This window comes from Moschus berezovskii, chromosome 15, assembly GCF_049115385.1.
Source record: "Moschus berezovskii isolate FMDL1 chromosome 15, NW_MosBer_1.0, whole genome shotgun sequence".
In the NCBI taxonomy this organism is placed as follows: Eukaryota; Metazoa; Chordata; class Mammalia; order Artiodactyla; family Moschidae; genus Moschus; species Moschus berezovskii.
The window spans coordinates 74,370,671-74,397,977 of NC_142474.1; the positions used below are offsets into that span (position 1 = coordinate 74,370,671).

At 49.3% G+C, this 27,307-nt stretch overlaps 1 protein-coding gene and 2 pseudogenes across 2 annotated transcripts in view; 1 reads left to right on the top strand and 2 right to left on the bottom strand.

The window, feature by feature from the left end:
• The window catches only part of LOC148775478 (ankyrin repeat domain-containing protein 26-like), a 28,800-nt pseudogene extending 25,761 nt beyond the window's left edge, over window positions 1-3,039 (bottom strand). Inside the window, exons 1-3 of the transcript XR_016039074.1 lie at window positions 2,122-3,039; window positions 1,730-1,744; window positions 1-157 (exon numbers count right to left, since the gene is read on the bottom strand). The product of XR_016039074.1 is annotated as an ankyrin repeat domain-containing protein 26-like (transcript). The remainder of the gene's footprint in view (window positions 158-1,729; window positions 1,745-2,121) is intronic.
• Window positions 31-26,769, bottom strand: LOC148775479 (uncharacterized). Its single transcript, XM_088843668.1, has 11 exons — window positions 26,642-26,769; window positions 26,300-26,593; window positions 25,184-25,304; window positions 24,620-24,686; window positions 21,842-22,031; window positions 15,819-15,959; window positions 6,956-7,054; window positions 6,321-6,349; window positions 6,154-6,219; window positions 3,089-3,171; window positions 31-167 (listed from the first exon to the last, which is right to left on the bottom strand). Exons 1-7 carry the CDS (start codon window positions 26,767-26,769, stop codon window positions 7,009-7,011), a joined length of 987 nt encoding a protein of 328 aa, XP_088699794.1. The 3' UTR covers window positions 31-167; window positions 3,089-3,171; window positions 6,154-6,219; window positions 6,321-6,349; window positions 6,956-7,008.
• LOC148775480 (cytochrome c oxidase subunit 6C pseudogene) lies at window positions 8,942-9,165 on the top strand (annotated as a pseudogene).
• Window positions 26,770-27,307: the final 538 nt, after the last annotated feature.

Consider the following 27,307-nt stretch of genomic DNA (forward strand, 5'->3'; position numbering starts at 1 on the left):
CTGATGTTAAAGGTTGATACAGAAAAATCTTCATTCTCCGGAGCAGGAAACTCCTGGCTGCTGTTTCCTCCACTCTTTCTCTGCGGATTCAACCCGCTCTCAGCAGCATCGCATTCGCTGTCTGATACTTCCACTTCACTACTTTTGTGCTTCTTTTCTTCTTGAACCTTTAGTGAAAGTTTGACACTAAGAATAATTGCTACTTCTTTATTATAAGGATCTTTGTTTTCAATTTTAATATTTGCCTCAGCATTTGCCCTGAATTTAAGTGATAAAAATAGTTTTGTGCTTATTTTACCACTTACAAGTGCCTGAAATTTTTGTAAAATCTGCTCCTTTCTGTTTGAGGAAAAGAAACAAAATTCCCAAAATTTCAAAAATGGCTTTCTTCATAAGATGCAATTATTCACATTTAGTCTTCCCCATGTGACTGGCGGAGACAGAGAAATAAAAAGACAAAGACACAAAATCTGTCCTCTTCGGTCTTTACCACCTGGATTTTCCATTAAATAGCCAGATGTAGAGGATGTGACACCTTAGAACCTCAGGGACAGAAAGAAAACATTCTTCTTTCTGCACTAAAGCTATTCTTTTCCTTCTGCCTTTTACAATTCTTTTTTTCATTTGGATCCGGGAGATAACAAAAAAGTGATGGTGTTCACTGAAATATATGAACCAAAGTTTACCGAAATACAAGGAGCAGAATGAAACTGAGGAGTTATTAGTGTGGAATTCTGGAATACAAGTAATGCTTCCCAATTCCACATGCAATAACTGTCAAACCTTACAGCTAGAGGGTATAGAAATAATTGCCTACTGTCGCCCCACTAGTTACCAAACACAGCAATAAAATAAAAAAAAAGTTTAAGGTTTTGTTCAAGCCCCTAAAGTGGCACTCCCTAGCATTTTATGGCACCAAAAGAAATGATACAATTCTGTAACCCTGAATGTGATAAATAACCAAATGAATTCATCAGATTAATCAGATAAGTTAAAAGTGTGACTTTGGCACAGTATTTTGAAATGCCTTAGTTGGGGATAGGGTTCATCTCCTTTTTTTTTTTAACAGGAGAATATATAGTTTGTTTTTTTTTCCCTTGTCTATTGTTCAAACTCAATCAAAGCACCTCTTACACAAAAGAGCAAACAAACAATTTTAAAAACCTATTACTGAAGAAAGAAAAATCTCACAGTGTCTCAAAACTCAGTTTTCTCCTTTGGAGATAAACACTTAATTTTTTTTTTTTTTCTGTTTTGCTGAGGGTTTAATACTACCTATGGGCTTCCCTGGTGGCTCAAATATTAAAGAATCCACCTTCAATGTGGGAAACGTGGGTTGGGAAGATCCTCTGGAGAAGGGAACGGCTACCCACTCTGGTATTCCAAGGACAGAGGAACCTGGCAGACTACAGTCCAAGGGCTCGCCAAGAGTCAGACACGACTGAGCAACTTCCACACACACACACACAACCTATGTGACAAATCAAACATGTCAAAAACTACATTTTAGTAAAAAACATAATGGAAAGGTCTGTCTCAAAATAAACAACTGAGAGTGGTGAGTAAAGCACATGCGGGAGTGCATGTATTTGTTATTAAAAAGATCCTGAAGCAGCCATGCTGGAAATCTAAGTGCCCAGTGACTGTGGAAAGCAGAGAAGATCGCACATATTCAGCCACAATGAAGAGATTAGAGAGAACACGTGTTTATGTCCCTTCTCTCAGTCACTGCTTTCTTCCCATTCTATGGAAATACAACATATTTAATCCAACAGAGAACAGAGTTCAAGAAAAAAAGAACACTGCAAAACCCTAGCTGGTCACACTTCTTAAGCAGTTTCCTTGGTGCTTCTTCTGGCTCAGAAGACCACATGGTCCACAGCTCAGTGAGTCTCCCAGCCCACATGAAAGACTGACAGAGACAGAATTAGGTATTAGATTGACTGAAGGACAAAAGCCATGAAAACTGTTTCCTGAATTCCTATTATTGAGATGGCAGAAATAATCTATTTCTACACAATTACCTATGTAGATGACCCTACTTTATTCATAAGTGGAAAATCAAGTGGACCAGACCATTGAGAAAGAGAAAAACCAAAGCAAGAGCAAATGAACCTCTACCTCCTTTGAAAGTTGCGTTTTCTTTTTCCAAAGCCAGCAACTCTACTTGTAACATGCCTATTTCATTCTTAAATCTCTGCACATCCTTCTGTAATTCTTCCTTTCCAAACACTTTGGATGCTCTGTGACTTTCGGTGAAGAATTCCCATTTTCTAATTCGAGTTCCATGCTTTTATCCTTACTAGCACTACAATTATCCGCATGCAGTGGCTTCTGGAACCACTGTATTGGTTTGTTTTTCTGATCAGTATTTGTAACAACAGCAACAGTATTGTAAGAACAGAGTACTGTGACTTTTTATTTGAATAATGTGTTTCATCTTCCCAGAGTGGACAAGCCACAGACTAGACTGATGTGTCTGTCTGATGTCTAACTTCCGATTAGTAGGATTTTGCCTCATATTTTGTGACATTTGCATCTCAAACTCTTGGTCTTATTTCACTTCAAATGTAACTACCGGGTCTCCTACTTTTTCATTTTCTGTATCATTATAAAAACTCTCCTCAATGTTGAAACACACGTGTTCAATCTCTAGTTGATCATTTTCAATGTCTACTTTATTTTCAGTGAAACAAAGCTTTGAAGATGACCAACAAGCATATCCCAAGGACCCAGAGTTTACAGACAATGGAAAAAATTTTCGAGACTGGGTTCCTTTTGTTCAGGAAATGCTTGGAATACTAGAGACACAGATACTCCAAATGCATCTTTTCCCTCACAATCAAATATATTATTTGTCATATTAGGAGATATTTCCTTTTTGTTTATTCCTTTTTTAGGGTTATCACATAGTGGATCTTCCTTAGGACAAACAGTAATTTTCTATTTCTCACAAATTTCACCAAACTTCTGCTTTAACTCATTTGTAATGGGTTTTAACTTATCTTTCCATTCTAATTTGCCTTGTTTGATACACATTTTCTCATATAGTATTAAACCAGAAATTGAAATTTACAGTTTTACATACCTGTGAATGGTTCTTTTCATCTCCATCAAGTTTTTCTTGTGCTTCCTCTGATATCATTTCCAAGTCTAGTTCTGCTGACAAATCTGTATGTTTAGTTAAAATTACTTAGAATGTTTAGATAAAAGACATAATCTTCATTTAAAACGGAGATCTAAAACATTGTATCAAATGACAGATTAAGTCAATCTTAATCTTCAGCTGAATATCTACGTCTTTAAGAAAGACTTCCAATGACCTAAAAATTTCAACCAAATCCTTTGGGAAATACCAAATGTCACCAGGTTACAGGCACACAAACAGCTCAAAGATTCATTCACAGGTTCATCCAAACATCAGTGAACAAAACAATCAGAAACCAAACAAAATTTCAAAATACAGGACAGACATATAGAGTCACAATACATTCTCTTCTCTACTTCACAACTGGACCTTTTTAAACAACATGCCAAGCTTCAACTGCAACATACTCACGGTTTACAAAATTCCTCTTTTTATGCTTTTATCAGTTCCTTAATCTGAAATGCTTCCCTGTACTCTTTGACAAGTTACTTTTCATCTTTTAAGACTCAACCTGCTTTGTGAAGTCGTCTTTGATTATAGCTCTCTTTCCCCAGATAAACAGCTGTCCCTTTCCTTGTAGCTACCTTAGTACTTCAAAGATTCTTCTCGTGTATCTTTCTAGATTTTCCTAGTGATAGACACACATCTGAACTGTAAATTATTTCTTCACGTGTCAATCCTCTTGGCTCCTAAACTGCAGAGGACAAGATCTAAAAATCACCTTGGTATAGACAGCCAATGGGAATTTGCTGTATGGCTCAGGAAGCTCAAACGGGGGCTCTGTATCAACCTAGAGGGGTGGGATGGGGAGGGAGACAGGAGGGAGGTTCAAAAGGGAGGAGATATGTGTATACCTATGGCTGGTTCATGCTGATGTTTGACAGAAAACAACAAAATTCTGTAAAGCAATGATCCTTCAATAAAAAAATAAAAAAAATCACCTTGGTATAAATAGCCTTTATTTCTTTTATTCAATAATTATTTCTCGAGTTTCCGCTCAGTACTAGATACCGGAGTTTAAAGAAAAATGTAGATAAAAGGTGTCAGGGATGGCCTTTCTGGAGATAATGCCTGAGCACAGACTTCAAGGGCACAGAGGGCAGGAGAGGGAGAGAACTTAAGGCTGCAGCAAGACGGGGAGAAGTGCATGCACAGCAGGGCGGATGTTTGTCAAAGTGCAGGGACAGGGCTGACGAGGACCATGGCAACCATTGCTTCGTGGCAAAGAGATGGGAAACAATGGAAACGGTGACAGACTTTATTTTCCTGAGCATGTAAATCACTGCAGATGGTGACTGCAGCCATGAAATTAAAAGACGCTTGCTCCTTGGAAGAAAAGATATGACAAACTTTGACAGCATATTAAAAAGCAGAGACATTACTTTGCCGACAAAGGTCTGTCTAGTCAAGGCTGTGGTTTTTCCAGTGGTCACGTATGGATGTGAGAGTTGGACCATAAAGAAGACTGAACGCCAAAGAACTTATGCTTTTGAACTGTGGTGTTGGAGAAGACTCTTGAGAGTCCCTTGAACTGCAAGGAGATCCAACCAGTCCATCCTATCCTAAAGGAAATCAGTTCTGAATATTCACTGGAAGGACTGACGCTGACACTAAAGCTCCACTACTTTGGCCACCTGACGTGAAGAACTGACTCACTGGAGAAGACCCTGATGCTGGGAAAGACTGAAGGTAGGAGGAGATGGGGACGACAGAGGATGAGACGGCTGGATGGCATCACCGACTCGATGGACGTGAGTTTGAGTGAACTCCGGGAGCTGGTGATGGACAGGGAGGCCTGGCGTGCTGTGATTCATGGGGTCGCAAAGAGTCAGACACAACTGAGTGACTGAACTGAACTGTGCACCACACTGGATCCAAAGAGCACAGAGGGCCAAGAGACACCACAAAAAACTAAATCTGTCAGATCTAAATATCTTAAGAGAAGTCAAAGAAACAAGCAAGGAATGTAAAAGTGAAACTTAAAACCCTGTGTCAACACAAGGGCCCCTTTACCGTTTCACATCCAACCACTTCACTGGTTTAAAAGAATGGTTCTCAAGTGTCCCCTCAGAATCGCTGCAGTCCAGAGACCCATCAGGTCAGGGGGTCCAAGAGGTCAGAATTATTTTCACAACAACAGTAAACATTCCTCCCATTCTCATTCTGTTCTGAGGGCACAGTCGACTTCTTCAGAGACACGATATGTGCTATCATAGCACTAAGGACTAATGGAATCAGCAACTATGATTGTGTATGCTTGTTAATAAGTTTTTCAGTTTTATTTTCCAATATAGTGAACAACAACAGACTTAAAAAAAGTTCCTTGGAACGCTCATTAATTTTTATAAGTATAAATGGATCCTAAAGCCAAAAACTTTCAGAATCACTGTTTTAAAAGATTATGTCTATCAAATTTCAGGGATGATTACTACTTCCCTTACTCCTAATAATCAAAGATACCACACACACAGAGACACACACACAGTGTCTGCTAATTAAAACATCTGATCGGCCTACATTCATCTGTGTAACAACACTAAAATGAAATAATTATAAGCTGAAATACAACTGACAGGTTAGCATGTGAAGCTTTACTCAAGGTAAATGTCAGAGTTCAAATCAGCATTTTTGGACACTGGAAAACTCTTACAGTCTAATAATTAATCTCTGAGGATTCCTGAGAGTATAGAGATTCCAAACTTAGAACTTAAGGGTATCGAAATATATACAGAAACATCTTGAGTTCAGCTTACATTCTAAAAATTTCTTGTTCATATGCTTGTAAATATCTTGCCTTTCAAAACATGGATACTTAACAATAACATTTGCCTTACGTATGTCCAATTCTTCAATTAAATTTGCAAAAAGCAGTTAGGAGTACAAAGAGCTAGCATTTCAAATATTTCAGTGTGCCTCTTTCCAGAAGACTCTTCCCTGATGGCTCGATGGTAAAGCATCTGCCTGCAATGCAGGAGCCAGGGTTAAGTGTGTATCACAAAATTTACCTGAGTTAGATGTTTGTGGATCCTTCATTCCGACTGTTTCATTAGGAACAGAATCTTTCACTCCGACTGCAGGCCGAATGGGTTTGGAAACAAGTTGATTAATAAATAATGTACATATGATACAATCCACAGTTCATAATTCAAGATAAAAGCATAAATGTTTTTACCTTCACATTAAGACATTTCTCAGGAGGATCTAAAAGGCAAAGGGACATAGAGTTAATTAATTACATGTAATTACATTCATGCAGAGTTAGTACCGAGCAGAATCCTCATGCTCAGCCTTGACACTGAATACATTTGGTTTCAGTGTCTTGTTTTTAGGGGGATGTTAGGACACCGGCAGGACAGACATATGAATCCATTACAGATAGTGAAGAAAAATTAGGAATACAGGTTTACCTAAACAGGCAGTAAAATTTCAAAAGTAACATCATGTTTTCAATGAACTTAGAAAATACCAAAGAGCACACAGACCAACGTGAACATGCTGACTGATGAGGAGAAGATGGATCTTAATCGGAGGAGCAAACCATGACCCCAAGAAGACAAAGGTGAAAACAGATGGCAAATGCAACAGTGTATCTTGAATGCAATACAGCAGTACCATTTACACCATTATACTACAAGGATTTAACATGTTCTTCAATCTGCCCAGTCATTTAAGAAGTGCACCGTTGGGATGACAGTTCAGCTCAATGTATAATTCATTTCTCATCAGAGAAAGAGTAATGAACTGAGTAGCTCGAATATACACTTGTAGAAAAACGGTTCATAAAAATATTCATTTTGTTTTCCATACCCATGTGAGCTACTGGTTTGCCTGCATGTCTTGGCTCCTCTAGTTTAGCCATCTTAAAGTTTCTCGATCCACTCAGGCAAGAAGGCACATAAGACACACCTACGAAATAATGTACAATAAATTCTCAACATTGAAATACAATGATCAAAAAGGAAATAATCAATTTAATTGCCACAGAATTATTAGATGCTAAAAATCTTGCATGTTTTAAAATCAGTGTAGTATTTACTGAAAATAACGATTTTAGCATTTAGGGATTGAACCCTATCAATCTGTTTTGTTTCAAACTTAGTTTGGTTGGGTACATCATGCTAATGCTTAAAAGGATTTCTGTGAAACAACTGTCAAAAAATCAGTTACCTTAAAAAAAAAAGTCAATCCCCCCATATTCAAATAAATCTAATTTGAATCACAAATAAAAGTACAACATATATCTTTGATGTCTATGGTTACTTGGAGTAGCTGGGGTTGACCCTACTTCTAGCACCCCCTCCTGCCTCCCGTATTATCGGGAACAATAATGATCTTCTCTCTCTCTTCAGTGCAAATAGATGGAACCTCTGGAAGGAGTTCTCTCAAGTGTCCTCATCAACTCCAAACTCATCTCCCTAAGGCCTTGCTTTCCCCGCTTTGTCCTTTCACTAGAGTCCTTCCTCTGTGAAGGGGAATCTCTGGACCCATGGTCGGAATTCTTCCCCCTTTATACTCTTCCTATGGATCATCCCCAAAACTTCTTTCTCCCTCTCTGCTCAGCGATGGTGTCTCACACCTATAACTGCTCCTTCGACTCTGTGCTTCCCTCTGGCTATAAACAGGCTCAGAAAGAAACACAAAATAATGCTTTTCCTTGATCCTGTTAGGCCTGCACAAAATAATGCTTTTCCTTGATCCTGTTAGGCCTGCTCTTCTTCCAGATTTTTCTAAACGCAAGGCTACACACCCTTGCTACTCAGACAGCTTGTTAGAAATGCAGAATCTCAGACCTCCTGCTCGGCATGTGCACTTCCCACAAGGTGTCCAGGCGACTAATTAAAATTTGAGAAATTCTAGTCTATGCGGAGTCTGCTTCTACATGACTTCAGCTTAACTTATTCTCCTGAAATCTCAGCCTCAACTCCTCACTCTAACACTTCCCCCCAAACTGAAACTGTGTTACCAGTTGGAAACTTTCCAGTGGACTCTCTATCAGGCTGTGGGTTCCTTGGTCTCCCCATCACGCCCCCTGCTCTCTCCTCCTTTCCAGCTCTCTTGTTCTGTCCCATGAGACACCATCCTACAAAGCAGCAGCATTTCCCATTACAGCTGAGCACCTACCCCCAAGCTCCCCCAGAGGATGACAACCCGCTCTGCACGCCCAGGGACCGCACTTCTGAGTGTCTTCCTAATAACAAGTCAACAGGAAGAGGGGGGAACTTTGCTGTTCTTCTCTGACACGTTTTGGTGCCGGAAGCCCACTTCATATTCACCGTCTGTGTCAATTACTCTCCCTTCTTCTAAAGACCTATCTTACTTATGGCCACCTTCCCCATAGGCCCTTGCTTCCTTTGCCTTCATTTCCTCCCTGCACCCTCCGCCTCTCTCATCGTTCATTCCCTCTTTCCTCTGATTTCTCGACCTTCCTTTGGTTGTAGAGTATCTTGAAACAGAACTAGTAATTGTTTCTTTTGTCCATGTGGCACACGGAATCTTAGTTCCCTGACCAGGGATCAAACCTACACACATGCACTGGACAGTCTTAACATGTGGACCTCCCAAGAAGTCCAGGAACGAGTAACGCAGCTCCTGAAACTGGATTCTCAGTTTAACCTGTGGCCGACACCCGATGAGACACACAGTTTCCCTCCTCTTCTCGTCTTCTGCCTCACTGCGCAGGTGACAGGTGTTTTTTGGTTTTTGGTTTTTTTGCCTGTTACAATATTCCCATTTTGGTCCATTTCTCCATCCTGAAAGGACGTTGCGGTTGAGCCATCGAGAAGAAAAACTACCATGTTCACTGCTTTGGCTAAATCTCAGATCGTGGCCTCCTGGCCAAAAGTCTGCGATTTCATATTGTTGGAGCATTCACGGTCTCCCTGGGGTTTGCAACTTTCTATAAGTTTGCTGTGGCTGAACAAAGAAAGAAGGCATATGCAGATTTCTACAGAAATTATGATTCCATGAAAGATTTTGAGGAGATGAGGAAGGCTGGTATCTTTCAGAGTGCAAAGTGATTTGAAATACAAAGAATTTCTTTGGGTTGAGTTCCATGGAAGTTTGTCCCTTTCCTGTGGTCCTGAACGATAAACTATGACTATCTGGGGTGAGAAATACTCTCTCAATAAATAAGCAATCAACAAATACTGTGGGAAAAAAAAGAATATTCCCATTTCATTTATTTATATTTTGTAAATATGTTCCCAATTTTAATTTAAAAAGCTTCTAAGCTGAATGAAAAACAAAAATGTATTGAGATTATGACATTTCCACATTTTCTGATATTTCAAAAGATTAAGCTTTATTAATTTGTACTATACAGTTCAGTTCAGTTCAGTCCAGTCGCTCAGTCCTGTCCAACTCTTTGTGACCCCATGAATCACAGCACGCCAGGCCTCCCTGTCCATCACCAGCTCCCAGAGTTCACTCAAACTCACGTCCATCGAGTCAGTGATGCCATCCAGCCATCTCATTCTCTGTCGTCCCCTTCTCCTCCCGCCCCCAATCCCTCCCAGCATCAGAGTCTTTTCCAGTGAGTCAACTCGTCACATGAGGTGGCCAAAGTATTGGAGTTTCAGCTTTAGCATCAATCCTTCCAAGGAACACCCAGGACCGATCTCCTTTAGAATGGACTGGTTGGGTCTCCTTGCGGTACAAGGGACTCTCAAGAGTCTTCTCCAACACCACAGTTCAGTCTACGGCCATACCACCCTGAACGCGCCCGATCTCGTCTGACCCAGGAATAGAACTGTGGTTTCCTGCATTGTAGATGGATTCTCTACCAACTGAGCTAACGGGGAAGCTCCCAAGGCTAAGATCACGAAAGTCCATGGCTAACATCAGAATCAATGGGGAAAACTGAAAGCTTTGCTACTCGCCAACTCTATTAAACACAGTACTAGAAGTAATAGCAAAAAAAAAAAAAAAAGGCATAAAAATCATTTAAATTGGAACAAAGGAAGTAAAACTATCTGTTTGCAGATGTCATGATTCTATATGTAAAAAACCCTGAAGACTTCACACACAAAAGGATTAGGATACATGAATCCAATCAAGTTGCAGGATACAAATCCACATGCCAAAAAATGCAAAAAAGCAGCTGTATTTGTTTACACCAACAACAATCTATCTTAAAAGGAAATGAGGGAAACAATCCGATCTATAATAGCATGTAAAAAGAACACAATACCGAGGAACAAATTCAACCAAGGAAATGAATGATCTATGCACTCCAAGCTTTATCAGATTGATGAGAAAGACAAAGATCAATGGAGAGATATCCATATCCATGGATGGGAAGAACTAATATTGTTAAAAATGCCCACATTACCTACAGTGATCTAGAAATTCAAAGCAAGCGTTATCAAAGTTTCAGTGGCATTTTTCACAGAAATGGGAAAAAATATCTAAACTTTGTGTAGAACTGCAAAAGAAGCTCAATAGCCAAAGTACCTCCAAAAAAGAACAAAACTGGAGGCATCACTGTGCCCGATTTCAAATTATATTAAAAGGTATAGTAATGAAAACAGCATGGTACAGACATGAAAACCAATGACCAGTGGTATAGAATCGAGATTCCAGAAATAAATACACACTTTTACGGTCAAATAATCGACAGTAAAGCTTCCAAGAGCATACAATGGGGAAGATTAACAAATTATGCTGGGAGAACTGTACTCACATGCAGATGAATGAAACTGACCCTATTTCACACCATATACAAAAGCTAACTCAAAGTAAAGATTTTGGGTAAGACCTGAATGTAGAAAACAGAAGAAAAAAAAAAAACCAAACAACTTGACACTGGTGTGGGCAAACATTTTCTAGACAGGACCCTAGAAAGACAGGCAACAAAAGGAAAAATTGATAAATTGGATTACACCAAAATAAAAAGCTTCTGCACAGCAACTTCAGTTCAGTCGCTCAGTCGTGTCGGACTCTTTGCAACCCCATGGGCTGCAGCACGCCAGGTCCCCCTGTCCATCACCACCTCCCGGAGCTTACTCAAACTCATGTCCATTGAGTGGGTGATGCCATCCAACCATCTCATCCTCTGTCGTCCCCTTGTCCACCTTCCGTCAATCTTTCCCAGCATCAGGGTCTTTTCAGATGAATTACCTCCTCGCCTCAGGTGGCCAGTGAACACCCAGGAACATCCAGGACTGATCTCTTTAGGGTGGACTGGCTGGATCTCCTTGCAGTCCAAGAGACTCTCAAGAGTCTTCTCCAACACCACAGTTCAAAAGCATCAATTCTTCGGCAATCAGCCTTCTTTACAGTTCAACTCTCACATCCATACATGACTATTGGAAAAACCATAGCCTTGACGAGACGGACCTTTGTTGGCAAAGTAATGTCTCGGCTTTTTAATATGCTGTCTAGGGTGGTCATAATAGGAAACAATAAAATGAAAGGGCAACCTATGGCCTGAGAGGAAATAATCTGCAAGCCATCAATCTGGTCCAAAATATATAGGGAATTCATACAAGTAAACAGCAAAACAACTTGATTGTTGAAAAATAGGTGAAGGTTCTCAACAGACATACAAAATGGCCAGCTCATCATCAAGGAAATGCAAACCAAAGCCGTAACGGGATAGCACCTCGTGCCTCTTACTATGGCTATATGAGTGTGTTAGTCACTCAGTCCTGTCTGACTTTGTGACCGCATGGGCTGTAGCCCACTAGGTTCCTCTCTCCCTGGAATTCTCCAGCCAAGAATACTGGAGTCGGTAGCTATTCCCTTCTCCAGGGGATCTCCGGGACCCAGGGGTCAAATCCGGGTCACCTGCATTGCAGGTAGATTCTTTACTGTCTGAACTACCAGGGAAGCCTGTTGTTATGGCTACGATCCAACAAATGAAAGATAATATGTGTTAGCAAGGATAAGGAGAAAAGAGAACACTTGTGCATCATTGGGGGGAATGGCAACTGGGAGTCATTATGGGCAACAGTCCAAATGCAGGACCCTCAAAAATTTAAAAATAGAACTACCGTCCAGAAAACCCTCTTCTGAGTATATATACAAACAAAATGACATCAGTAGCTCTAACTGAATCATTAATCACAAAAGACAAGACATGGAAACAACCTGTATCCATCAACAAATGGAGAAAAAAGATGGTATTTAAGGTGAGGGTTTCAACCATTCTGATGATACTCAGGTTTTCTGAGACTCACTCATATGTACAGAAGTATATATGTTGTTAACCTTTTGTTTGCTTTTCTTCCTGTTAATCTGTCTCATGCTAAGTTGATTTATAACCCACCAGATGAATCTAGAAGGGTAAAGTTTTTGCTCTCCTCAACAGCACACACCTGAGTCCAGGGAGCCGTGCTAATTTACAACTGGCACAGGCTTTGCCGCGTCTGCAAGGAAGAGATCTGTGGCAAACTGCGATCCATACAGCAGCACCAGCCAGTGAGCTGATGCTCACCTGAAGGCCTTAGACACAGGTAGGGTCATTGTGTTACCCAGCCGCATCGCTTCCTGCAGGATAGGCCGATAAATCAGGAGATGAGTTGTTGGGGCAAGCAATAGCAACTTTGTTTGGAAAGCTGGTGGATCAAGGTAAAATGGTGGACTCATGTCCCAAAGAACCATCTTGGCTGAGTTAGAATTCAGGCTTGTTTTATATTAAAAGGAGAAAGAGTAAAGTCAAACCCTTCCTGGTTCCCGTCAGCCTCTGAAGGGGTTGTGTTACTTCCCTGGCTGCAGTCACTGACAGTCGGGCTTGGTCAGGATGTGTCCTCGGAGCTAAACACAGGTTCTTTATCTTACTGGTCATTGTGTGGGAAACAGGGCTCCCAGTGCTGAGCCACTGTGTGTAACTGAAGCTCACAGACAACAGCCCCTTAGTGCTGCACTTGGAATAGAATGAGAAACGGTCTTCCCTCTTACAGTTGTTCACTCCAGCAAAAGTCAGAGACAGGTTTCATAGTGCCTTCCGCTGAATAAAAATCATGGAGTCAATAATTCTCCCTAGTTTGAGCAAACTCCATGAGCTAGTGATGGACAGGATAGCCTGGCGTGCTGCAGTCCATGGGGTTGAAAAGAGGTGCACAGGACGTAGTGACTGAATGACAGCAGTTCAGTTCAGTCGCTCAGTCGTGTCCGACTCTTTGCGATCCCTTGAATCACACACGCCAGGCCTCCCTGTCCATCACCAACTCCCGGGGTTCACTCAAACTCACCTCCATCGAAGACGGTGATGCCATCCAGCCATCTCATTCTCTGTCGTCCCTTTCTCCTCCTGCCCCCAATCCCTCCCAGCATCAGAGTCTTTTCCAGTGAGTCAACTCTTTGCATGACGTGGCCAAAGTATTGGAGTTTCAGCTTTAGCATCAGTCCTTCCATGCTATCTAGGGTGCGGTGAAGTGAGGGCTGTGTCTAGGGGTTGGGCCAGAGGGGTGGACTGCCCACCCCTAGGGTCTGTTGAGTGCAGGCGGCACGTGGAATACCCTGCTTTTGATCCTGGGAATGTTCATTGCAGCTTCTGTGACAGCCCCAAACTGGAATCAGCCCAGCCATCCTTTAAAAGGCGAGCATTAAGACAAGCTGGTTCCAAACTGGGAAAGGAATACATCAAGGTTGTATACTGTCACCCTGATTATTTAACTTAAATGCAGAGTACATCACGTGAAATGCCAGGCTGCGTGAACCACAAGCTGGAATCAAGACTGCCAGGAGAAATAACAATAACCTCAGATATGCAGATGACACCACCCTTATGGCAGAAAGAGAAGAGGAACTAAAAAGCCTCTTGATGAAAGGGAAAGAGGAGAGTGAAAAAGCTTGCTTAAAGCTCAACATTCAGAAAACGAAGATCATGGCATCCGGTCCCATCACTTCATGGCAAATAGATGGGGAAACAATGGAAACAGTGACAGACGTTAATTTCTTGGGCTCCAAAATCACTGCAGATGGTGACTGTAGCCATGAAATTAAAAGGCGCTTGCTCCTTGGAAGAAAAGCTATGACCAATCGAGACAGCATGTTAAAAAGCTGACAAAGGTCCGTCTAGTCAGAGCTATGGTTTTTCTAGTAGTCATGTATGGATGTGAGAGTTGGACCATAAACAAAGTTGAGCGCCGAAGAATTGATGCTTTTGAACTGTGGTGTTGGACAAGACTCTTGAGAGTCCCGTGGACTGCAAGGAGATCAAACCATCATAAAGGAAATCAGTCCTGAATAGTCATTGGAAGGACTGATGCTGAAGCTGAAGCTCCAGTACTCTGGCCACCTGATGTGAAGAACTGACTCATTGGAAAAGACCCTGATGCTGGGAAAGATTGAAGGCGAGAGGAGATGGGGACGACAGAGGATGAGATGGTTGGATGGCATCACTGATTCGATGGACATGAGGGTGAGCAGGCTCCGGGAGATGGTGGAGGACAGGGAAGCCTTGTGTGCTGCAGTCCATGAGGTTGCAAAGAGTCAGACGTGACTGAGTGACTGAACAACAACATCACTGAAACAGCTGCTTAGCAGGATTCTCAAACCCAGCGTATCTAGAGTGAAGATGAGTGGAAACTCCTATTTCAGCAGAGCCTGGCTGGGTCTGCAATCAACTGACCGTGGTCGAAACTAGAAATGATTGGTTCGGCCTCCCTCGGACTCACCGCAGAGCTTTGGGGCACGAGGGCAGCTGTCACTCAGGGAAAAAGTTTGATGAGCACGATTTAACCTAACAGCCTGCAGACGCTGGGGAAAGTTTTACAAACTTGATCACATCACTTCCCTCTTTAAAGGGGAAAGGTGCAGTAACATATGGCAGAGCCACACGACGGATGCTCAGAAAGGATATGCAACGTTACAGCAACGACACCTCTCTGAAAGCAACCACGTGCACAGGAAGAAGCGAGGGACTCGTGGAAAAGGTTAGGAGCAACGACCTCTGTGGACGTGAGGGGTCTGCTTTCATTTCTCCCTGTGTGTGTATTTTCTAAGTTGTTTACAACGAATATGTATCCCTCAATACTTTTCTGTTAGAGTAACCTAACACGACTGCAAATGCTATTTCTAAATATGTACTGATGACACCGTGTTACTCACGGAGCAAAATTCCAGCACCCACATGGCCCTCGAGGCCTTGTGTCCCCCAACCAGATTCTTGGGTGGAGATAAGGAGTCTCCAGTTCTCTGATGCAGAGAGAACTTCACTGAGTCCCTTCGGGGTGGTCAGGAGAATCAGGTCAACCAGGCTGAGACCAACGCAAATCCATTCTCAGCTCCCTGACTGACGGCCTGAAATCAGTCGCCGTCGGCTTCTGGGAACTTGGGGAGGGCAGCGCTGGCCGCAGAGGAACGGCGTGTGCAGTCAGGCTGCCCCCCAGCGGGAAGCCCCACAGGGCACAGCCCCATGTGCGTCCAGGGGGACCCGGTGCCTCTCCTGTCTGGGACGGGGCCGAACGCGGCCACGGCAAAGGACCACAGGGAGGCAGTGGCGCACCGAGAGAGAGGGGAAGACTTTCATAAAGGTCAGAAACGCTTTCCTCTGGTCTGTCCGCCACCAGCCGGGCTGGCTCTGTGGGAGTCCGCTCAGCCCACTGCATGGGTGATGCCTGGTCTGTGGGCTCCCTGCTGTGGGCTCAGGTGAGACAGCAGGGCCTCAGCTGGCAGCAGCCTGTGTCCATCACCCACCCTGGCCCAGGACCCCAGCAGGACCTACCTGACCTTCTCCTCCGCAAGCTGCTCCAGGGCGGAGTGCAGGGCGTCCGTCTCCTTCACAAACTCCAGGTTCCTCTGCTCAGCTTTCTCCAGGTCTTGCCTTGCCTTGTCTCGCTCCCTGGCCATCTGCTCCACCTGCTCCCTGCAGGAAGCGGGGCGGGGTCAATGGGGACACTGCTCTGGGGCGAGCGAGCCGGTCTGAAGGAACAAACTCAGCTGGCCTAAGAGCGCTGAGCCGTGGCCAGCGCTGAGCTCTGACCCACCTCCCGTGCATGCATGCCAAGTCGCTGCAGTCATGTCCGACTCTGTGCAATCCTATGGACTGGAGCCCTCCAGGCTCCTCTGTCCATGGGATTAATATTAGAGTGGGCTGTCATGCCCTCCTCCAGGGGATCTTCCTGACACAGGGATTGAACTCGCATCTCTCACACCTCTTGCATTAGCAAGCGGGTTGCACTAGCATTGGCAAGTGCGTTCTTTACCGCTAGCACCACCTGGGAAGCCTGACCCTCCTCCTAACAGGATGGTTTCTGCAGTTATTGAGTCGGTTTTACAGAATTACATACAGAAAGAAGCCAGCTGGCTTGCAATGGGGTTTCTCGCAGGTTTCTGAACCAAGAGGTTCGAGCCTGGGGCGTGCAGTGTTCACCCTTCCAGACGGCCTCAGAAGAGGTGGGCAATTATCCACGCTCCCTCTTTGCTGCAGCTGGGCCTCGGACCCCAGGGATCCCCAGCACGTAACCTGGGGCTGGACGCATGAAGGGGAGAAGGCTGACCACCCATTATCCTGCCTGGTCACAGCCTTGCCACCTGTAGCCTGGCACTTAAGTGCCAGGGAGTTGCCAAGAGCAGAGGAGACGCCTGTCTCTGTCCGGTCACCCCAGGCCCTGCCCAAGGCTCAGGGCACCAGCTATCCTGATGCCTGTTTCTCCCACTGGAGAAGCACCAAACTCGTCTCCCTTCATCATCCTCCCAAAGCAGTCTTCCTCTGGGCCCCTCTGCAGAGTTGCCTGATGTCAGGGGTCTCATCTGTCGGTACCTAACGAGACACAAAGTCTTGAGGATGGAGACTGAATTACTGCCAACCTTCTCTGTAGCTTCAGAGCATCAATAAAAACACAATAACAATTTCTATGCCAACCGGCTCCGTAGACGGATGGCCTGAATATCCAGCTCAACTGGAGCTAAACCCAATTACAACGGAACGCATTCTTGGCCCAATCGCCATGCTGTGCTTTGTGACCGTGCTGGAAGCACCCTTTCTCCTCCCACAGGCTGCCCACGCCCTGGGCGAGGTGGCCAGCCTGGCCAGCAGCACCCCACGCCCGCCCCAGCGGGGCTCTTACTGGCAGAAGCTCAGCTCCTGGCGGTAGCAGGCCAAGGCTGCCTGCTGGGCGGCCCCGCCCACCATCCTGAGCTCCTTCTCCAGGGCCCAGGTCAGGTCCAAAAGGTTCACCTTCTTGTCCACACTGAAGTCAAGGCTCTGAAAACAGCAAGGCCCATCGGGCAGGCAGGATGGGCGGGTCTTCAGACATTTGCTGGCTCCCTCAGGCCCAGACTTCACTGGCCCAGTCCCTTCCTTTTCTGTCTGCAAAGCCTCCACCTCTTGAGTGGAGCCTCTCCCCTGCTCCCGTCCCTCTGGGGTCCCTCTCCCCAGGTCCCTGTCAACACTGAGGTCCCCCTCCCACTGTCAACATACAGCTCCTCCCCTCACTGTCCCTGCCTCGGAGGTGGGCATGACCCAGGCTGGACAGAGCCCCCCTTCCTGGGCAAAGGGACAGACACAGAAGGGGGCATATGCAAGCAGAGGACTTTGGGGATTGACAGGGACGCTGGAGAAGGGCTTTTTCTGCCAAATCAAGTGTTGTCCAGGCCACGGGGTCCTGGGGAGCCGCACGAGGGTGCTAGACCTGAAGCCAAGACCCAAAGGCCAGCAGAGTCCTGACAATCCCCAGAGCCGGGACCCCCAAGCCTAAGCATCCTCCTTCTTCCCCAACTGATCACAAAGACCCCTGATGTCCTCTTGCCCAAGCCAGTTTGAGTTGAGTTCCTGCCGTTTCAGACACACAGAATCCTCAACGTATCTCTAAACAGCACGAACAGACACAGGAACAGTGTGGGTTCTGTTGGTGGAAACATGATCGATAGAGCCACGAGCCACAGCCACTCCCCCTCGGGCTTGGGGAAGGTAAAGTTAAAAGAACAGAACCTTGTGCTTTCTATATTTCACCACCATAAGGAAAAGAGTAGGCCGGGGATGCCCACGCACCTGCCGGCTGCCTAGTGATAACACTGGTGCCCTGGCTTGCTCTCTCAGTGACTGGTGCTTGCATCTACAAGTTGCAGACACACGGGTGGGGCAGGCACATGGCAGGGCCCACGGGGAAGCCCTTCCTGTGAACCGGGAGACGGGGACTCGAATCTCCACCCTTCTCCCGGGCCCCGAGGGTTTCTGGGAGAAAAATGACAGGACGTTAAAGCATGCAGAGCGATCCAGAAGCGGCCGCCACGCCATGCTGAGAGCACGCTTCTCAGCGATGAAATCACGGTGGGAGCAGAGGACGAAGAGGTGTGGGCAGCAGCTTCCAGATTAGAAAAACCGCACGACACGTGTGGGCACCACCTCCTGGTGTCCACGCCCATGTCCTCCAGGCACTAAGGTGCCCTCCTGTCCTCCAGGACCAAGGATCGGCTCGGAAGCCGACACACGCTGCGGGATGAGTCTGAGATACTGAAACCTACCCTCTAAAGGAGGTGTTCCAGGCTGTGGGCTTTCTCTGCTGTTTACTGATTATGTTTTTAAGTTAAGATGTCCTACACATCGATATCAAAAAATAAAGCAAACAGTGAGGATGACGGGCCTTCCCTCCACGGGGCCTGTGTCTGCGAGGTTCTCTGTCCAGCCTCCCTCATGGGCAGCGGCTCCCGCTAATCCCCCCGCCCAGACTCCTCTGCTGGGGCAGCCGCGTGACCGTCCACACCTGCAAGACCTCCCTGCCATTGTGAACGCCCTCCTGAGCCCACAAGGAGATGATCTGCTCCGGGAAGGCGAAGCCGCTGCCGAAGAGGCGGGGGCCCGAGCACACGGACATGAGGGCCGACGTGGTGGTCTGGCTGACACTCTCCTCCGGGACCTGCACGCGGGGACCAGCACCGGCAGGACCGCGGCCTCCTCACGCACCTCCCGGGCCCTCACCACCTGTGCTCGGTGGTGCGGCCTCCCCAACTCCTGCTGCAGGGAACAGAGGACCTGCGGGGACTACAGGCTCCACGGAGGCGACCCGAGCCCAGGCTCAGGGCCATCTGCTTGAGGCCGTGCAGGGGGCGCCCCAGCACCTGCGGGGTCCCCGGGGTAACCTTTCTCTGAAAGAGCAATGGCTTCCCGCCTGTCCTCCCACAGGGAGAGCCTGGGAAGGCACACGCCAGCCGAGGGAAACCCAGTCTGTGCAGAGAAACCCAAGATGGGCTTCAGAACAGGCGGGGCGGCCCGAGCAGAGGGCGCGTGTCCTCAGGATTCAGGGCTGGAGGCAACGGCAGAAAAATCCCTCAGCCGGAAAGCGGACGGGTGAGGCTGAAGTGCACCCAGGAAGCTGTGCTTCCCAACCCAGGGAGGACCCCTGGGACAGGCATCTGCTGTTGGGACCAGAACAAGGAGGAGCAGCGGCCCCCTCCTCTCTGAGGTTGGTGTCGTCCCCAGACCACCAGACCCAGGGGCTCCCCTGATGGAGCAGGACAATCTCGGTCTGCTGTGCGAGGCCCCACACCCGCAGCCCGGCCACATCGGTGTCCACATGCACAGAACGTGGCCCCGTCAGCACTTCCTGGGCGGGAACGAGGTGCCAAGGCCCCTGAGGGGAGCCCTCCTCCGCGGGCTCTGGGCACCATGAGGTCCCTGCCCTCTATGGCCTCTGGGCACCGAGCAGTCGCTGCCCTCTATGGGCTCTGAGCACCATGCAGTCCCTGCCCTCTATAGGCTCTGGGCACCGTGAGCTCCCTGCCGTCTACGGGCTCTGGGCACCGTGTAGTCCCTGCCCTCTATGGGCTCTGGGCACCGTGAGCTCCCTGCCGTCTACGGGCTCTGGGCACCATGAGGTCCCTGCCCTCTACGGGCTCTGGGCACCGTGCAGTCCCTTCCCTCTATGGGCTCTGGGCACCGTGAGCTCCCTGCCGTTTACGGGCTCTGGGCACCATGAGGTCCCTGCCCGCTATGGGCTCTGGGCACCGAGCAGTCGCTGCCCTCTATGGGCTCTGGGCACCATGAGGTCCCTGCCCTCTATGGGCTCTGGGCACCATGAGGTCCCTGCCCCCTACGGGCTCTGCGCACCGTGCGGTCCCTGCCCTCTGTGGGCTCTGGGCACCGTGCAGTCCCTGCCCTGAATGGGCTCTGGGCACCGTGCGGTCCCTGCCCTCTGTGGGCTCTGGGCACCGTGCGGTCCCTGCCCTCTATGGGCTCTGCGCACTGTGCGGTCCCTGCCCTCTGTGGGCTCTGGGCACCGTGCGGTCCCTGCCCTCTATGGGCTCTGCGCACCGTGCGGTCCCTGCCCTCTGTGGGCTTTGGGCACCGTGCGGTCCCTGCCCTCAGCTGGACAGGCACTGTCCTCACTACCCTTACTCCATCCCCATCTCAGTGGCTTCAGGGGTAGAAACCTGATTTTCGGACGAGCTCAGCCCAGCAGAGAACAAGGCTACTGTTCCTGCACCGCCGCCCACAAACTACGGGATCAGCCACGTTGCCAAAGAGGCGGCAGCGAGACTCCCCAGGACAACCGTGCCCTGCAGTGAGAGAAGGGGCCCTGACCACCCCGAGACAGAGATGAACCAAACTCACCGGCCAACAGCACAGTGTAAACAAAGTCTGCTTGACTCCAGCCGGCCTCATGAAGGATGAGAAATGGGAAGAACACAGCTCCAGGAGAGCCTGGAGGGGAATCCTGGGGAAGGCGCGGCCCTAACAGTGACTCTGGCCCCAGGGAGGAGGGACCGGGTGCTCCTGGTGGAACGAGTGCGCCCCAGGGAATCCACGGAAGACCCCTGTGAGGTGCGTCCACTTTACAGATGAGGACCCTGAGGCTCAGAGAAGGCGAGCAGCTCACCAGTGGCGCTCAGCCAGGGAGAAGCGATGTCAGGTGAGGTCACTTTGACCACCTCCGGGCACCCACTCTGGGGACCAGGCAGAGAGCACAGGCCTTCAGGAGAGTGACGGCAGTCACCCTGGGCCTCAAGAGTTAATCTCCCCCACCTTACCTGGTAATGAGACCAGGACCCGCTGGGTTTGACAAGCGGGGCCAGTTCCAGCGGTCGAGGGGACCCATGATTGAACAGGCCAAGCTGGAACTCCTCCAGACTCACTCTACCATCCCCATCTTGGTCCAGCTCACTGAACAGGTCTTCAAGTTTCTAAAGAAAAGCGCCTCAGGCATCTGCTCAGAGGCTGCTCCCAAGTAGCCTTGACCGCCCCGCCCAGGCCCGGCCCCCACCCCACCAAGCAGGCGGCTTGCTATCCCAGCACTGGCTTCCTGGTTGTGGCATGTGAAATCCACACGCCTGGTCAGTTTCCACCAGGCTGTGAATGGTCACCTGAGCATCCCGCATCTCCCAAACACCCACCCCGAGTCTGCTGTGAGAGAGTCTGCTGGACGGTGGGACATGTATCTGCGGAATCCCAGCGGTTCGGGGTCAGCGAGGCAGGGCCCATCCCATCACACTGCCCCCTCCTCCCCTGGGCCCTGAAGGAGGGAAGGGCTGAACACAGCTGCCAGGGTCACAGCCAGATGCTATGGGCACCACCCTTGGGCTGGGCGGTAGGCCTAGGGAGACCAGAGAGGGGAGAGAGCTCCAGACAGAGGAGGGTCCTGCGTGAAGGTGGCCCGAGACGGACCGTCAGCGCTAGCCCTGGGAGTCAGCACAGGATTTTAGACTGGACAGTGACAACCGAATCAGTGTCTGAGGGTGAAGGGGTTTCCCAGGCCTGGCACCAACCACAACGACTCAGCCCTTGGGGCGGTCCGTCCCATCCCCTCTCACCTCCTTCGCCAGGCCCTGGAGCCCGATGCTCTGGCAGACCAGGGCCAGCTCCTCTTCTGTAAGGTGGCCGCTGCTGCCCACAGCCAGCTCTTCCCAGAGGCCCCGGACCCAGCTCTTGCGGGTGTCGAAGGAGTGGCTGTGGGTTTCCGGGGGCTCCCGAAGACCTCAGAAGCCCAGGTTGGCAGCTGGCCTGAAGCAGGGGAAACACACCAAGCTGGTATTTTCCTCTGAAATCAGATGGACTGAAAGATGGGCAGAGGGACACGTGTGAGAGTCAAGCTTCCGACGGTGGCTACGTGGGGCTCACCATGCAATTCTTCCAACTTAATTCTATGCAAAAGTTCACAATACAAGGGGGACTCTGCTGCACGAGGGGAAGGCATGTCTGAAGGGAGCCTCCAGAAGCTGCAGCACTAGGAGCATACCTGCAAGCTTCGTGCTTAGAAGCAAAAGGCCCGGCTTGAAAAATTAACGTCTAGAAGGTCTTCAAACCTGCCCAAAGCAAAGAGCAGCCTCTCGCCCTGGCTTCATCTGCCCCTGTGTGTGCTTGCCCACGTCTTTTCTGTTTCTGTGATATTTATTTGGCTGCTCTGGGGCTTGGTCGCTGCATGTGAGATCTTTTTAGTTGTGGCATGCAAATGCTTAGCGACAGCATGGGGACTCTAGTTCTCAGACAAGGGATGGAACCCGGGCCCCCTGCAATGGGAGTGTGGCATCCTAGACAATAAATCACCACAGAAGGTCCCGGACCAGGTATTTGAAGGCAAATCCCGGCTGCCGTGTTCTCACCCCTGAGTGTTTTGTATGCACTCCTGACCCCAGTGCGACGATGGCCCTACAACCCAACAACGACGTCCCAGTTCTGTCCCAAGTCTCCCGACGGCTGATTTCTTCAACTCAGCATCAATGCAGAGTCCTCCCTGTGCGTGTGGCTACTCCCCCAGAGTCGCTGGGTCACCTCCCGCCCACCCCCCAGCGCTTCCATCCCTAACATCTCCTGGAAACTGGAACTTAGCACCAAAGGCTACTTTGGATGCAGGTTGAGTGTTAACTTCTTTTTTTTTTTCCCAGCAAAACACCCCAAGGTGGGCTGTTTTCCATACCGCCTCACATCAGGAGCCACAGGGGTCTTTGAGATGCAGACTCAGCAGCGAGTCCGGGTGACAGACGGCCAGGTTAGCCAGGTGGCTTACTGAGGTTTCTGAAGCTTTGCCAGAGAAACACCCTTTGGGAGAGTGTTTGGGCACCTTGCGGTGCCGACAAAGAGCTCTCTTTAGACAAGCAAGGCTTCAAAGCAGAGCCCCTTCCACGCCCAGACTGCACCACCCTGCCCGACGCAGGACGAGGGTCACCTGCACCTGACCAGACTCTGGCTCCTGGTCAGTGGTCTGGAGCTCTCCAGAGAGGAGTCATCTTGGTGTTTACTGTGATAACCCAACTAACAATCAGAAAGTCCTTTCCTGAGGAAAGCTAGGCCTCCATGCTCATGAATGATGCTGACTATTGGGTTGAAGAAAACAGAAGGGAAGGGCCACTTCCAAGACCCCTTCCAGCTTAAAACATCTGAAAGTTCTATGGAAAAATGGTAAAACAGGGACTTCTCCAATGGTCCCATGGTTAAGAATCCACCTTGCAATGCAGGGGACTCGGGTTCGATCCTTGGCTGGGGAACTCAGATCCCACGTGCCATGGAGCAACTAAGCCTGTGCCCTGCAACTAGACAGAAACCTGTGCACTGCAATGAAAGACCCCAAATGACGTATGAAGATCCTGCATGCTACAACTGAGACCTGACACAGCCAAGTACGTACATTTTAAATTTAAAAATAAATAAATAAATAAAGGCAGGAACCAGACAAAGGGAAAAGCAATTCTGACAGCAGGGTGTGTGTGTTCTCAGGGCTGGCAGAGAAGGTAAACAAGTCCTGAGAGGTCTGACGTTAGTGTCTCTGCATGAGTGTCAGTTCTAACCCAGATGGAAAGAACCATCCAAGCAGTCTCTGGGCAGAGAGCCCAAAATCACTCAGTGAATAACCTCCCCGGAGCCCTTCCTCTCGTCCCCTAGATTGACTCTGAGTCCAGGGAATCTGGGAAGTGATTTTTGGACACAAAGGGGTCCATCTGCTTCATCCAGTAGCACCGACACTTGGCTCATTCGCCTGACGTCCCCACGCTCAGCACTGAGCCAACAACAGCCTCGGCCCCTGAGGGCCACAGTCTGGACGATGCTCAGCACCAGTGCAGACCTCTCGCTCAGGAGCAGCTCTAGGTCACTTCTGGTCTCCCGCTGGAGCCATGGTCCAGCACATTCTGCCCTGTGACACACGCTGGTGAGAGGCGTCCTTAAGGAACCCGCACACCCACATGCTGATGCACCCAGCTTTGCTAAGCACACCTGTGACTGCCTTCCGGGTGCTCCGCCGGGTTCCCAGGACCAGAGCCACGTCTCGCCCTCCACTTGGGGCGCATGCAGGGCCTCTGCTGAGTGGGGAGGCTGCTGGCCCAGGCCTGGCACATTAGGAAGGAGTCCCCTGGCCCATGCCTGCCGGTCGGGAGGATCACTGTGACCCAAGCCAACTAGCTGCTCTCTTAGCCAGCGGCCCCTGCCCAAGGGTCTGACCCCACGAATCTCAGGGCTGGGACTTCCCCAGGAGAAGGGCCCCCCAGAGAGACCACCCACACTGGGCACCTCCCAGGAAATTCTCTTTCGCTGGCAGCCTGCTGCCTGACAGCCCAGCACCGACCAAAGGGGGCATTCACCACAAGGCCAGGCTTTACCTTGGGCTTCAAACAATTCATTCTGAGGCTCCTTCGTGCTGTCGGCTTCTTCACCAGACTTGAGACTCTGGAAAAACAGAAAGAGAAGGATGTCAGCCACGATTAACCCGCAGGGGGTGGATCTGCCCCATGGATGTCCTTTCTGATACCAAGGCCTGAAGGCTCCCGCAGTGGACAGTTCAAGGAGTCTCAGTGGGGGCCCCCGGAGGCATCCATCACGAGCCTGCCAAGTCATGCAGGGTGAGCCTTGGTCCAAGGTGCTGGACCAAGGTGACCGTGGCTGTGGCACACCTGCCCTTTCTGCCCTCAGCCGATTAACCTTCCCCCGCACCTGCAGGGCCAGGGGAGGGTGGTGGTGAACAGGGGATGCTCCGAGGCCCCCATTTCTGAAGGAGGATGCTCTGTGGCCAGCGCTGCCCTGCAGATAGAGACCCAGAGACACCTTAAAACCAAATGTAGGTCCCCGAATAGCCCCTCTTCCAGCGATGAGATGCCCTCTCCCGTCCTCCTCTGTCATGTCACGTGAGCAGTGACTGGGGAGGTGCCGAGGGGGAGTCCACCCACCTCCACGCTTTCCAGGGACGCGGAGCTGGCTCCTTGCACTGGGTCTGGCCGGCTGCTCCGGTAAACCTGGGGCTCCACCTGCAGCGCCACAGGGCTCGGGCTGGCTCCGACGGCCAGACCACTTAGAGCCGCTCACGTACGTTGGGGGCACCGCCCGGGAAGCAACTGGAAAGAAAACGGGAGGCGTGTGGGGCTCTTTAAAATAGACTCTGGGCCCACTTGTGCTTACGAAGATGCACATTCGGAGGTGCGATGTGGCTCTCGGGGACAGACAGGGAAAACGCCAGAAGAACACAGGGAACGGCCAACGAGGGGCTGGGGTGAGACAGCACTTTCCACCCTCAACTCTCCCTGTTGTTTCAGAGTTTCCAAGCAAAACGTGCTTTTGTTATGTGACAGAAAACTAATTTAAAAATCGAGCTTTTCACACAAAGAAATAACCTTCCAATAATCCAAGTGCTCTAGACACCAGAAGGTCATTTCCCACCCACCCAACCCCACCCCACCTGGACAGGACACAGAGGGCAAGGACCTCAGCACAGTCAGGGAGGCTCAGACTCTGCATGAGTCTAAAGTCAGGGGCAGAGGCAGGTGTGGACTTCATCGAGCGATTCATGAGGCTCCCTTAAGCCCTAATACACCCCTGCACTTCCTTCTTCCCTCCTTACCTGCCCACATCTGCGGAGCAATGGGGACGCCCCAAGCAGAGAAGAAATGACACTGGCTCTGCAGGAATCTGCCTGGCCAGAGAGACTAGGGAGTCGGGGTGCGGCCGGGGCTGTGACCAGGAGAGAACACGGGTTCGAAGGGAAGCACCCAGAAGGGGCCAGTTGGGGAGAAAGGCATAGGGTCCTAGGAAGCAAGGCCAGGCCAGGAAAACAGACCGTTTCACACAGGTGGGTCATGCTCCCAGGGACCAAGTACCACCTCCCTTCTCTCGTCCTCACCAGAAACTGGCCCGCAGCCCCTGACCTTGGGAGCATCAGAGGAGGAGGCTGGGTCCAACCGGGCCTCCAGGAGAAACAAGAATGCTGGCGATGCAGAGCAACTGAGGCAGGAGTCTGGGGAGGAAGATGCCGAGTTCCATGTGACAGAGGGCTTCTAGGGCAGGCTGACCGTGATCCTGGACCCTGTGAGGTTATCATGGGCAGGGTCTGGCCCTGTAAACTCTCCCCGTGTGGGAACACCTGGGGCTGCTGGAGAGGAGGGGGCGTGCCCACTGACAGGGAGGAAATGGGAGGCTTGAGCACCCCATGCAGGGAGCAGGGGCCTGCACGCAGGCTCTGCACCTGCTCTGGTTTCTGTCTACACACGGGCTGTGGCTGGTTGCTGAGCGGGGAGCAGCGGGAAGAGAAAGGCCGTGTCAGGTGGGAGTGGGCAGCGGGGACACACTCGGGAAACCAGGTGCGCCTGACAGCAAACAGACCCCTGCCTGGGGCTCAGCCACTCGCTGCTCACCAGAGGTCGTGAGCCAGCACCACGTCTGCGCCCTTGGCCTGACTGGGCTCCTGCCCCTCCCGTCCTGAGATCCCCCGGCCCGCATCTGGAGGCCCACCTGCCCTCGACGTGGTCCCCACTTTCTTCATTGTTTCAGTTGCTCAGCACTTTCTTCAGAGCAACGAGACGCCCAGAAATCACACACATTAGGACCGGTTCATAATGTTCTCTGCAAGTGTCACCTCCTCCCTCCACCAGAGAGGGAAATGCGTCTCCAGGTCTGAATCAATGGAGAACTACCCAAGAGGAACAGAAACTGTGAAGACGGCAGGACAGTCTGAGCAAAGGCCAGAAAAGGAGAAAGCAGCCAGGGAACTCTGAGGACAAAATCCCACCACGGGGAAATAAAAGCATGTCCATCCGGAAATGTGTAAGTCAGTGCTCACAGCAGCATTGTTCGTAGCCGCAAAGGGGAAACAACCCAAATCTCCAACAACTTACGAATGGACAAATGGCTTAGCCACATACTGTTTCTTGTTTGACAATCAACAGAAATGGAAGAACTGGTACGTGCTATAACATGGATGAACCACGGAAACACGACATCAAATGAGAAAAGCGAACCACAAAGGAGCACACACCGTGTGATTCCATTCATGTGAAAACCCAGAACAGGCTGTCTACACA

What these genes read in the sequence shown, in the direction of transcription:
- LOC148775479 (XM_088843668.1), bottom strand. Translation starts at nt 26,769, where the DNA reads ATGAAGAAAGTGGGGACCACGTCGAGGGCAGGTGGGCCTCCAGATGCG. An exon ending in TCACAGGGTCCAGGATCACG is followed by an intron (nt 25,305 to 26,299) that starts GTCAGCCTGCCC and finishes AGCGGCTCTAAG; the next exon opens with TGGTCTGGCCGTCGGAGCCA. An exon ending in TCCAGGGCCTGGCGAAGGAG is followed by an intron (nt 15,960 to 21,841) that starts GTGAGAGGGGAT and finishes CGCTTCCTGCAG; the next exon opens with GGAGCAGGTGGAGCAGATGG.